Consider the following 12,353-nt stretch of genomic DNA (forward strand, 5'->3'; position numbering starts at 1 on the left):
GGGGCAGGCGGGAATCAAACTCATGCAGAAGCGGCTTTAGATTCTCAGTGCTGTGCTTTAACCCGCTGCGCCACCAGGGAGGGCCCAGACACAAGTTTCTTTTAAAAAAATGTCTTGTCAGTTTCGCTCACTGCACTTATTCCTTAGCAGCCTCGGAAAAGATGTTAGCGGAGGGTTCTCTGGGCGGGACATCCAGAGTTGGCAGCGTTCTCCACCCCTTCTCCAGCTCCCCAAAGCCAGCTCAATATTCCACCTCCCAGAGGCCTTCGTGGCTCCGCAACGCGAGGTAACCACTAGATTTGGGCCCCTGGCGACTCCGTAGTCCCCTCCTGCACTCCCTCCGCCCTTTTCCACGCTCGGAGAGCACCCTCCGCCGCGCTGGAGAAGGCGGGGCCTTGGCTTTCGGGCCGCAAGATGCGTCCGGATTGGTCGAGACTGGCGGCGCAAGCGCTGTGGTCACCGGAAGTGCTGTCGTCGCTCCCTTTCTCAAGGCACTGTAACCCGGCTTGGAGGTCTGCCCCGGAAGTCTTCCCCCCGTCCTCCGCCCGCGGCAAACATGGCGGTGGACTCGGCGATGGAGCTGCTATTTTTAGATACTTTTAAACACCCGAGCGCTGAGGTAAGGCTTCCCGTTTAAAGTTCCCATTTTGTTTCTTGACTTGGGGACCCTTACAAAAAATCGTTATGCATGCATCGACTTTACTTTCTGCTGATTGTCTCTTTCATTCCTCTTATACACGCCCCCTCCCCCCAGTTTGGGTGCGGGGACGGCATCTGAGGGCAGGCGACGGTACCCCTCTTTTTTCTGACTTTACCTTAGGTGCCCATGTTTTTGGTTGAGTTAGCCGCCGTGCTTGCTTTGCGTTTGCTGTTATTTTCACTTGAAAAGGTTCAGAATTCCAAGGTTTAATTCAGAGGGTGTTTGGGAGGGGTCATGGGCAGGCAGTGTTTGACAGCAGTGCAGCTGACGGATCAGCCACGTTGGTTTCCTGGTTCCTAAGTCTCTCTTTTTCTAATGGGACTTAATTGTCAAGCTGTGATTCCTTTGGGTTTAAGATTTCGATGTTCTCCAGTTTTCTCTGAAACTTGAATGCTTGCATTTGGAAAAGGTTACATGCGTTAGGACGTGAAGTGCTTACAGGGAACGTCCTTTGCGTAGAGTGTATTGGCGAAGAGGGGAGACTTAAGCGAATAATAGTTCAAACTGTGGCCAGAAAACACAGATGTATTGTCGTTTTGAGGACCAGGGGTGGGGTGTTGAATAATCCTGCTATATTAATTTGAGCGACCCTGAACGTGCGACTGGTTCTGCAATACGTGGTTTGAATCTAACTAGTGATCTGGAGGCTTCCCGAAGCCTAAAAGTGAACATGAGAGAAATTCATAGAGAAATTAAACAATTCAATGTTCACACTTCTCTTTCATTGTAAGTTAATCAGTTTAGAGAAATAATTTTTTCTTCCAAGAAAGCGATGCTGTTGGGTAGATAGTGGCTGTATCTTAATGTTCAGATAGTTAGAAGTGACAATCTTGGTCTTGTAGTTATTTTAACAAATGATATGTATGTCTGTAAAAATCAAAAGTTTGGAGACTTTAGCACATCTTATTAACACTGAATTAACTTACAGTCTCATTTCTTGTGAGTTAGCTCTGTGCAGTTATCACACGTTGTGATTCCACCTAGGTTTTGGAAAATGCATATTGAAGGCAATAGTTGGATTAGAAGTAACTTGTCAGGGATTAAATACTATTAGTTTAGGAAAATTGGCATTTGTTCAATTATTGTATACTTAAGAATCTGGTATTTCTTAATTCATTCTTAGACAAACATTGAAGAGGAGAGTAAATACTTCTGGCAATTTTGGGGGAAGGCTAAAGTAGAGATGACATTTGACCTGAGACTTGAAGGAGGACTAGGGACTTCTGGGGCAGTTGGAATATGGACATGCCTTTTCTCAAAAAGTTTTATAGTCAAGTATTGGGTTCACAAAAAATAATGATTCATTGTAGGAGGTGATGAGTTGCATTAGTGAGACCGAATGGGGATTTCTTTGAGTTTGTCACTTTGTTTCCAAAAATGCTCACCAATGTCTGATATTAGGACCCCAATCAATATTTAGTTAGCTCCCCTTGGTGGTACAGCTGAAGGCTCTGATTTCAGAGGAGGAGATAACACTCTTCATTTTAGGCTGTCAGGGAAAACTTCTAAAAAGGCAGGAAGCATAAGAGCTGGTCATTGGTGGAAGAAGAAATATTACACCTATTTCACCTTCAGACTATGCCAAAACGCTGAAGGGCAGTTTGAAACCAAATTATGGAGTTCCTTGAATGTACAATGAAGGCATATAGACTGAATAGCTTTTGAGTAGACATGATTTGTAAAATATATTAGGTTGATTAATTGAGCAACAATACCTAAACGGTTCAGAAAACTTAAATGTGGCAAGACAAGAGGAAATAGTGAGACATAATGAAAAACCAAGTCAGGTTAGCAAATGAGCAGTCATCTTTTTAGCCCTTTTGAATGTTTATTTGGTGAAAAGCACAGTACTTTGGTGAATTAAATACTTTATCTCTAGTAATTCCATGAATTTTGAAAGATTTTTCTTTTAATAGAAAAGTGAAAGGAGCATGAAAGACTTTCCTAAAGTGACAGAGTTGAGTTAAACATCACCAAAACATATTTCCTAGCTCTAAAGTTGTGTCATGCTGTGTCCCACTGGGATTAAGTAGAATGGGATAGGGAAAAGTTAAACTTAGGATATAGAATTGACAGGATAACAATTGATCGTCCCAGGGGGAAAGACTAGTTAATGATAGAATTTTTGTTTTAGAAACTAGAGAACTAGTAGTAGTTCTCATTGATAGTAATAGAAAAGTCAGGAGGCAGGTTTGATGGGAACAAGATAATTTTCATTTTTGATGTATTTAGTGATATAAGTTTGTACTAAGAAGTTGGGGCTGTTTTTAACATTTACTTATAAAAAGTACTTTTGAAAGTTAGGTATATAGCCCTGGAGGGGCAGTGCAAGTATTAGGACCAAAAAACAAAACCTACTGTTTCTTGCTTTCAAAGGAATTTGTAAATTGATGGGAAAGATAGATTAAAAAAAAAATTCCTTAGGGCCTTGCTGGTGGTGCAGGGGTTAAAGTTTTAGTGCTCTCAAGCTATTGCCAACCAGATAATGAACAACCATATACCAGAGACATTTTGCGGGGGTGGAGTGGGGAAGGAAGTGCATGGGATTATGGTGATGGCACACGGGTGACATGGTGATGGGAAACCTTTTGGGATTACAATTGAGATGGAAAAAAAAATGTACAAGCTATTGCCAACCAGTGTGGTATGAGTTAGATCCCTGGCCAGGGAGCTAACCCACCTGGTCCAGCAGACCTCCTGTCTTGCCCAGCTGCTCCCTTCAGCAGCATATTTCATTCAGTCCACCTGTTCTGTTCCCCACTGTCTCTGGTGAATCCTTTCACCCTGCCCCCATGCTCCCCATGCCTCTGGAAAAAAATAAATCCTTTAGCAAATATCTATATATGCTTAAATGTATATACTGATCACCACACAAATGTACCCATACTGTTTTGTGATATCTTTTTTCACCTAACAATATTTTTGTATATATATATCCCAATCTTTATAAATTGGGAAGTACATATATATACCATTTGAAAATTATGCTTCATTTTAAGACAATCTTTTTTTTAATTAGATAAAACATGTATGAGGTACGAATTCAAAAAGTACAAAAGTGTATTCAGTAAAAAGTCAGTCTCTCATCTTCCTTCCTGATCATACTTTTTTCTTCCCTAAATATTTTATTTAATATCATTTTATTGACTGTAATATTTAAGAGTATTATTTGTTGAATTTTATTTATTTAGGTTTTTGACTTCTTGCAGTGATGTGATATTCTTGAGGCTAATTTATTTTGCACGTCTTTAACTACTTACTGCTTTCCAGATCAGACTTTCAGAGTTATAACACAGTTATTTCATTTTAGAGTTTCTTTAAGAAACCCATTTTGGAACTCATCTGAACAAAGTGGTAGGAGTAGATAAGAAAGCCTTACTTCATTATTTAGAGAGTGTAAAAACAGTAAAGGGAGAGGATAGTTGCAGGAACAGAAGAATAAGAAGAGAAAGTTAACACTGTGATCTTTAAACACACAATGAATACATCTTTTTTAAAAAAAATTATTTATTCATACATGAACTAGGTGAACTGGGGTACAGGCCAGAGGTGTTGGGAGAGGCCAGAGGATTCACCAGAGACAGAGAGGGGAGCAGAACGGGTGGATTGACTGAAATACACTGGTGAGGGGAGCAGCGGGTGAGACAGAGCTCTGCTATGCCATGCTGGTCAGTTCCTTGGCCAGGGATCAAACTCTGTTGCAGTGGCTGCTGGATAGCTTATAGTGCTGAGACTTAACCCCTTGAGCAACCTGGAAGGTCTGAAGATAAATGTGGCTTAGAGTCTTGGAATCTGACCAGTCTATTCTTTATATTCCTGTTACTTTCTTAATCTTGATTTCCAATATTCAAACTTACTTCTGAGGTTTATAGTCTCCTTAAGCCCCTCTTCTTTAATAATATGTTTAACTCTCTGAAAATACAGCTTAAATAACTTGTTTAAAATCTTTTCATTCCTGAAATGGATATGCTATACACTGACTATAACAGTAAACTGAGATTTTTGGCTTTGGTTGTCTTGAAGTACCTTCTACTGGAAGAGAGAAAAGCAGTCACAATTTTGTTGAAAAGAGGTTTTGAGCTCAAGGGAAAGACACCTCTTTAGGTTGATGTAGTTCAGCTTTCCAGAGAAAGTTGACATCTAAAAGGTTGGAGGCAGAGGAGTGTGGGAGCAGAAACAATATCTTGAGTGAGGGCATGACATGGGATTATAAGAAGAGACTGTACTTGTTGATAAGGCCAAGGAATATGGCTTGGGAACAGTAAAGAACAGGGATTGATATATTTACATTCTAGAATGAACCCACATTGCAACTAAATGGACCAGATGGAGATAGAAACATAAAACCAGTCTGGAACCTATTGCTATAACTAATGAGTGTATGAGTGATACCTAGCAATCCTGAGGTGTGCCCAGGGATCCCAAACTGTTAAGGGGGGAAACCTTGTTAGCTCTTTGAAGGGTTTGTGCCCGCTGGTGTGCATAAAAACAATGTAATCAAACTGGTATGTTAGAGGGTTTTTAATCAGTGAAAGGTTCAAAGTGAATAGGAAAGAGTAGGATTTCAAAATTTGAATTCCTGCTCAATTCTGAAATCAACTGTTCCTTCATGGGCAGACATCCAAGGGCTCAGAGTGGAACAGCCAAGGCCCAAGAATAGAGCTGCCAGGAGAATGAATCTAAGGCAACCTCCGGCAAGAAGTATAAGCAAGAGGTTGAACAGGGCCCAAAAAAACTGCAAGAGGAGGACAGAAACAAAGTTCAAAATGTACCTTCCAAGGTACTACAAGGTCAAGATGGCAACTGCCATCATTTCTGAAGAGAGCAGGATTGTGTTAGCTTCTCTGAAGTGCTGAAGTTGATAAAAGAGATGTAGGTGGGAGCCCTCTGGTACCTGAGCAGAAGCAGGGGACACACATATGTCTCAGGACAACCAAACTGAAATGTGAGCAAGAAGTCCTGGAGAAGCAGATCTGTTCTGGCCCAGTGACTGTCTTCAGTATCTGCTCTGCCCTTTTGTTCCAGCTGTCCTCGTTCAAGATAAAGGGTAGAGTGACAGGACTCTTTGCTCTCTTAGGTAGTGTCTAGAACTAGAGAAGTGGCTGCAGGGATGAAGGAAATACACTGATTTCAGAGCTATTTAGAGGTTTGATCAACAAAATTTGATGTTTGAATGGGTGAATGATTAAGGTTAAAGAGAATAAGAAGGAACCAGGCCATTGTGTGGGATGGTGGTGTCATCGCTAATAACGAGAGTTCAGTTTTAGACATGTTGAGTTCATGGTGCCGAAGAGACATTCAAGTGGAATTGTCCAGTCGACAGTTGGCTCTAGTGGTTTGGGACTCAAGAGAGATGCTAGACAGAGTTGAAGATTTGAAGTTGACTTCTGGCAGTGAATGAAAATCATAACTTCTTTTAACTCTGTTAATAAGTGTGCTTAGTTAATGTTGTTTTACTTCCCTCCCCCTTTTTTAATCTTCTAGCCATGGTAAACTATACTTGCAACTTCTTGGCCCTTCATAGCTCTCGTTTACACTCTTTTTTGTGCTTGCTTTTTCCTTTTCCTGGAAAGTTCTCACTTCCACAGATTTCATTTTCCTTGAAGCCTTACTTAGCTCTGGTACTAATTTGGGAAACCTTGCACAATACTCTTCTCCCATCCCCAAATATTTGCTCACAATTTGAGTTAGGTAAGTACCCTTCTGACTTTTGATAATATCCTGTGTGAGTCTGTATTTATAACAATTTATCTACTTGTCAATTGCAATAGATTATCCCTTCCTTAAACATAGAAATTATGTCTGCTGTTTGCATCCTTAAGACCTCGCATAACTTGGCATATAATAAACATTTAATAAATATAAGTATAGACTAAAAATGGTGACAAATCATTGAGAAACTCTTCTACTTAAGAACAAACTAGATATTGAAGGACAGTTTATAAAAAGGATTCATTATTTAGTCCTACTACTAATACATTTCATTAATTACTAGAGGATAGAATGGAGAGGATAGAATTGGTAAACTTCTGTTTTAAGCTTTTCTACTTTGCCATGTGGGTCATCTCCCTGGCCTGGGATCGAACTTGTGCTGCAGTGGCTGCTGATAGCTTTATGGTGTTGCCGTTTAACTCCTTGTGCCATCAAGGAAGGCCCCAACTTTAATTTTTAGAACAAATATTCTACAACTCCTACTCCAAGCTCTCTAGACAAATTTTTAGGTTTTTTTTTTCTTTTTTTTGCATGTAGAACAACTTGAGTATAGGCTGGGGAGGGGGGATGTCAGAGATTGATGGAGTGGGAGCAGAACGGGTGGATCTACTGAAATACACTGCGGAGGGCAGTAGCTGGCGAGACAGGAGAGGTCTGCTGTGCCACGTGGGTCACCTCCCTGACAGGGGTAGAACTTATGTTGCAGTGACTGGTGTTAGCTTGATAGATTTGAGACTTGTTAACACTTGCACCATCAGGGATGCCAAGAGCCCCTATTTTTTAATGTAAATCATATTGTAGCACTTAAAATGATTAATTTATTTTAAGATTGTGATTTTTCTGAATAATGTGAATTAAATTGAAGATGAATAAATTTTGAATATTGTTTTGCTTACAGTATGTCTTTCTATTTCCCCTTATCCTCCCTTAAAGCAAAGTTCTCATATAGATGTGGTCCGCTTTCCATGTGTGGTGTATATCAATGAAGTTCGAGTCATACCCCCAGGAGTAAGGGCCCATAGCAGCCTGCCAGACAATAGAGCTTATGGGTGAGTCAACTTCCTTTCAAAAGTATTATGGGGTAAAGATTTTTCTAGAAACATTCTTCTGTATAAAAAATAAGGTACTATTTTGTTTGTTAAAAAATAAATTATTTCATTATGGTTATGTTCTCTTACATTGTGAATGATGGAGTTAGGTTTCTGTTTCCTATGATATTCTAGGGTAGCAGCATCTAGTAGAAGGAGTACTTTTAATCTGACTTTTTCCCTTGGAAATAAATATGAATGTCTGAATATTTAGAATGTCTGTTATCATATTTTCTTTTCTTTTAAAGGTTAATTTTTATTTATGCATACAGAACTGGGGCACAAGCCAGAGTGGCAGGGGCGATGAGAGGCTTCACCAGAGACAGAGTGGGGAGCAAAATGGGCCAACTGACAAAGTACACTGCTGAGGGAAGCAGTGGGTGGGTCAGGAGAGGTCTGCCACACCGAATGGATTACCTCCAGGGCTGGGGATCAAACTCAGAAGTGGCTGCGGCCAGCTTGCAGTGCTGTGTCCTAACCTGTTGCACCACAAGGGAGGGCCTATTGTCTACATTTTCTCCTCTTCTTTTTTTTTGTTTTTTAAAGATTTATTTATTTATGCCTACAGAGCTGGGGTATAGGCCAGAAGTGTAGGGGTGGTGAAAGGATTCACCAGAGACAGAGTGGGGAGCAGAACAGACAGATTGATAAAGTACACTGCTGAGGGGAGCAGCGACCGGGTCAGGAGAGGTCTGCTGCGCAAGGTAGATCACCTCTGGGACTGGGGATTGAACTCATGCTGCAGTGGCTTTAGCTTCTTAGTGTGGTGCTTTAAAACACTGTGCCACCAGGGAGGGCCCTATTATCTCATTTTCTAATGTATTACTTTATAGTATTATTTTTATGATTTGGTGATTTTAACCTGACAAATCTTTTTATAAACTTGTAGGTTCATATTGGCCACTATCAAGTGGATTATCAAGTAGTTATTTGATGCTTTCTCATTCTTAGGTTCTTGGAAAATAAACATTATGTATATACATGGTCCCTGGAATGGAATTATTGATAATTTTGAAAATTGACATAGAACAGAGATCTCCAATCTTAATTTTACCATGAATAACCATCTTCTGACTTGATTTGCCTGAATTAGAAACATAGGGTAACATTTGGCCATGGAAACATGTACTATACATATCACAGTGTATCTATGCAAGTTTTTATTTTGTAGCCCAAGTTTTACTCTTAATGTAGCAGTGTAGCATTTCATTATGTTCATGTTATGATAGTTTTATTTCTGTTAACAGCAAGAATTAAGGGCTAAGCTACTTAAAGGTGAGTGGTATGGTACAGATTCAAAGTTAAGAGCTCATTTCTTTTTTTTTTTTTAATAATAGTTTATTTTTACATCATTTTGTACTTTTTTTTTTTCATCTCAGTTGTAATCCCCGTGGGTTTCCCATCACCGAGTCACCTGTGTGCCATCACCATAGTCCCGTACATGTCCCTCTCCTCCTTCCCCTTTTTGATCCCATTCCCCACTCCACTCCCACAAAATGTCTTTGGTATATGGCTGTTCATTATTCTTACTATTTTCTCGCCTGGTCCATTATAATCCTGAAGAGCTCATTTCTTCATAATTGTGAAAAGTAGTTGGTTATTTGTAATATAGATATAAAATCTTTAAAGCAGTTCCTTGAAAAGTAAAACATACACAAACAAAGCAATAAGAATAACTATGTTTATAATGAGAGATCATAATTGACTTTGTATCTTCCATATTTTCATATTATTATGGAAATAAAAACTCTTGTTTTTCTGTAATTTCTTCCTCTTTTTCCTATAAAGTGGCACAGATTGGGTAATGACAGCATATCTAGCAGTCTTCTTGAATGTATTACTTTTGGTCAAGAAAGGTCTATTAGTTATCTGTTTCTGCATAACAAAATAACAGGAACTCTAACAACTTAAAATAGTAAATGTTTATTATCTCACACCTTTTCTGAGACTAAGAACCCAGAAATGCTTAGGTGGTTCAAGTTCCTCATGATGTTATACTCAGTATATAAGCTTGGGCTGCAGTTTCAGAAGTTTTGACTAGGACTGGAGCATTCATTTTGAAATTCATTTCACATAACTGTTGACAGGAGACTTTAGTTCCTGGCCAGGAGATTCTCTATGTGGTTGCTCATGTAACAATATGGACAATAGGGATTCTTTCAGTGTGAGTGATCCAAGAAAGAAGTGAACTAAGTGGCTCAGTTTATTATCAGAGGTGATATACTGTGGTTTTCACTATATTGTGTCAGTTCCATAGTCAGCTGATACAGTGGGGAAGGGAAATATACACAAATGTGGGGTCTTGGGACTATCTTGGAGACTGGCTATCACAACAGGCAAAGATTACTTTTATCATTAGTTGTAATAGGTAAGAGTAGTGTTACACATTCCTCTTATTTTTCTCTCCTTTTCTTAGCCAGTGTGAACGGGTTTTCATGTTAATAATTACAGTTATCAGAAACAATTTTTTATACAACTGAAATGTTATGAAACAGTAAGATAAAGTATTAATGTCGTTACATAAATGTAAGATATTGGGAAGCTTGAAATTTCAACGTTAAAAGTAATGTTGAGATCAAATGGTATTTATGCTGCATATATATATCATATATATATTTTTAATTGAAACATTTAATTGAAACATTTATTTATACATACAGAACTGGGGTGCAGGGATGGTGAGAGGACTCACCAGAGATAGAGTGGGGTGCAAAACAGGCAGACCAACGAAGTACACTGCTGAGGGGAGCAGCGGGTGGGGCCAGGCGAGGTCTGACGTGCCATGTGGGCCACCTCCGGGGCAGGGATTGAACTCGTGGAGTGGCTGCTTCTAGTGTCATACTGCTGTGCTTTAACCCATTGTGCCACCAGGGAGGGCCCTATGCTGCATATTTTAAAGTACTGTTTTTTCCTCATAAATGAATAGATTAAAATTAAGGTCCCAGTACTCCCTCTGTCTCGTAGAGAATCCTAACATTTGATGGCATTGTGTTTTTTTTAATATTTTGTGTGTTTGTATATAGTTTATGTTTTGAATATGTTGTTTCTTTTGTGCGGGTAGGTTTTAGAGTCATCAAGTTTCTAGTGCAAATTACTATTGAGTCTTTAAATCACTTTTTGGTGACAGCACCTTAAAATTACTCTGGGCACCTCATATGTAAAAAACTTGCATTTCAGCTTTTTTCCCTTTCCTTGAAATATTGGAGGTCTGCATATAGCTTGAAGAGGAAGGATAGCAGGGAGAATGTGTAGTTTTTGAGCACATAGCTGAATTCTGGTAAGGTAAATGTGCTGTGCTACTCCCTGAACTATTTTGTGTATTTATTCTACTTAATGTGTTAGGGATACTATTGTACCATTAAGTGTTATTTGAAAATGTGGTTTCTATTGGTTGCATGCATGTTCCAGTGAGTGACTGTACTATAATTTATTTTGTCTGGTTACTTAGATGGGGATTGTTAGGGGGTTTTAGTTTTCAAATTATAAGTAATAATATGCAGAACATCCTCTTGGGGAAATTTTTTTTTGTTTGTATCTCAGTGTTTCCATAGGAAAAAATACTTCTACATCTAATAGTATGACTATTTTCTCAATCTCTGGATTTTTATTGTCATGTTGCCTTTCAAAATGATTTGTACTATTTGCACTTCTAACTTTTTTATAGTTTTTATAGTTTTCTGGACATTATATCATTTGGAATTTTTGTGAATAACCAAGCATATCGTGTCACAAATCAAGATTTGGTTGAGCCTAATGGAATTAGTTAAAAGGAAATATATATCAAGTGTAGTGAGATTTCATTCTAATGCAAATTAAGTAAGATTCAATCTTTTTTTTTTTTTTTTTTAAAGATTTATTTATTTGTGCATACAGAACTAGGGTACAGGCCAGAGGCTCAGGGGCGGTGAGAGGCTTCACCAGAGACAGAGCGGGGAACAGAACAGGCAGATCGAGGAAGTACACTGCTGAGGGGAGAAACGGGCGGGTCAGGAGAGGTCTGCCGCGCCATGTGGTCACCTCCGGGGCAGGCGGGAATTGAACTCATGCGGAAGCGGCTCTAGATTCTCAGTGCTATGCTTTAACCCGCTGCGCCACCAGGGAGGGCCAGATTCAATCTTTTTTAAAAAAAGATTTATTTATGTGTACAAGAACTGGGGTGTAGGCCAGAGGTGCCAGGGTCAGGGTGAGAGGATTCACCTGAGAGAGTGGGGAACAGAGCAGACAAATGTACTGAAATACACTGCTGAGGGGAGCAGGGGGCGAAACAGAAGAGGTCTTCTGTGCCATGTGGGTCAGCTCCCTGACTGGCAGGGAATCAGACTTGTGTTGTGGTGGCTGGCGATTGCTTGAGAGCACTGTCTTTAACCCTTGCAATAAGGAGGCCCTAAGATTTAATCTTAACTATAAAAGTGTACAAAATCAAAATACTTACGTTAATTGCTGCTATACAGCTCTAAGTCACAATTTAGGACTTGATTGCTAAAATTATTATAGTCTTATTAAGTTGAAATCAAATTTAATTAACTCTTGATTGTCTTTGATGTAAAAGGGAATAATATAAAATATTATAAAATCAGCTGTCAGAATTGATTAACATTTTCCTTTAAAATATGTTGATGTTTTGGGCCCTCCCTGGTGGCGCAGCAGGTTAAAGCACAGCACAAAGAAGCTTAAGCCACTTCCAAATGAGTTCGATCCCCGCCTACCCTGGAGGTGACCACATGGCATGGCAGACCTCTCCTGACCCGCCCGTTTCTCCCCTCAGCAGTGTACTTCATCGATCTGCCTGTTCTGCTCCCCGCTCTGTCTCTGGTGAATCCTCTCACCCTCCGCATCTCTGGCCTGTACCCCAG

General features: G+C 39.6%; 1 protein-coding gene across 2 annotated transcripts in view; it reads left to right on the plus strand.

Annotated features, from left to right (window-relative positions):
* The first annotated feature begins 495 nt into the window (after positions 1-495).
* Positions 496-12,353, plus strand: part of KIAA1429 (KIAA1429 ortholog) — a 51,591-nt gene continuing 39,733 nt past the window's right edge. For both annotated transcript variants that reach the window (XM_004679724.2, XM_012723050.1), the window contains exons 1-2: positions 496-619; positions 7,346-7,461. In XM_004679724.2, the coding sequence (XP_004679781.1) occupies positions 557-619; positions 7,346-7,461 (179 nt within the window). In that variant the 5' untranslated portion in view covers positions 496-556. The remainder of the gene's footprint in view (positions 620-7,345; positions 7,462-12,353) is intronic.

Source organism: Condylura cristata, unplaced genomic scaffold (genome assembly GCF_000260355.1).
Source record: "Condylura cristata isolate star-nosed mole 26May11 unplaced genomic scaffold, ConCri1.0 scaffold00009, whole genome shotgun sequence".
In the NCBI taxonomy this organism is placed as follows: Eukaryota; Metazoa; Chordata; class Mammalia; order Eulipotyphla; family Talpidae; genus Condylura; species Condylura cristata.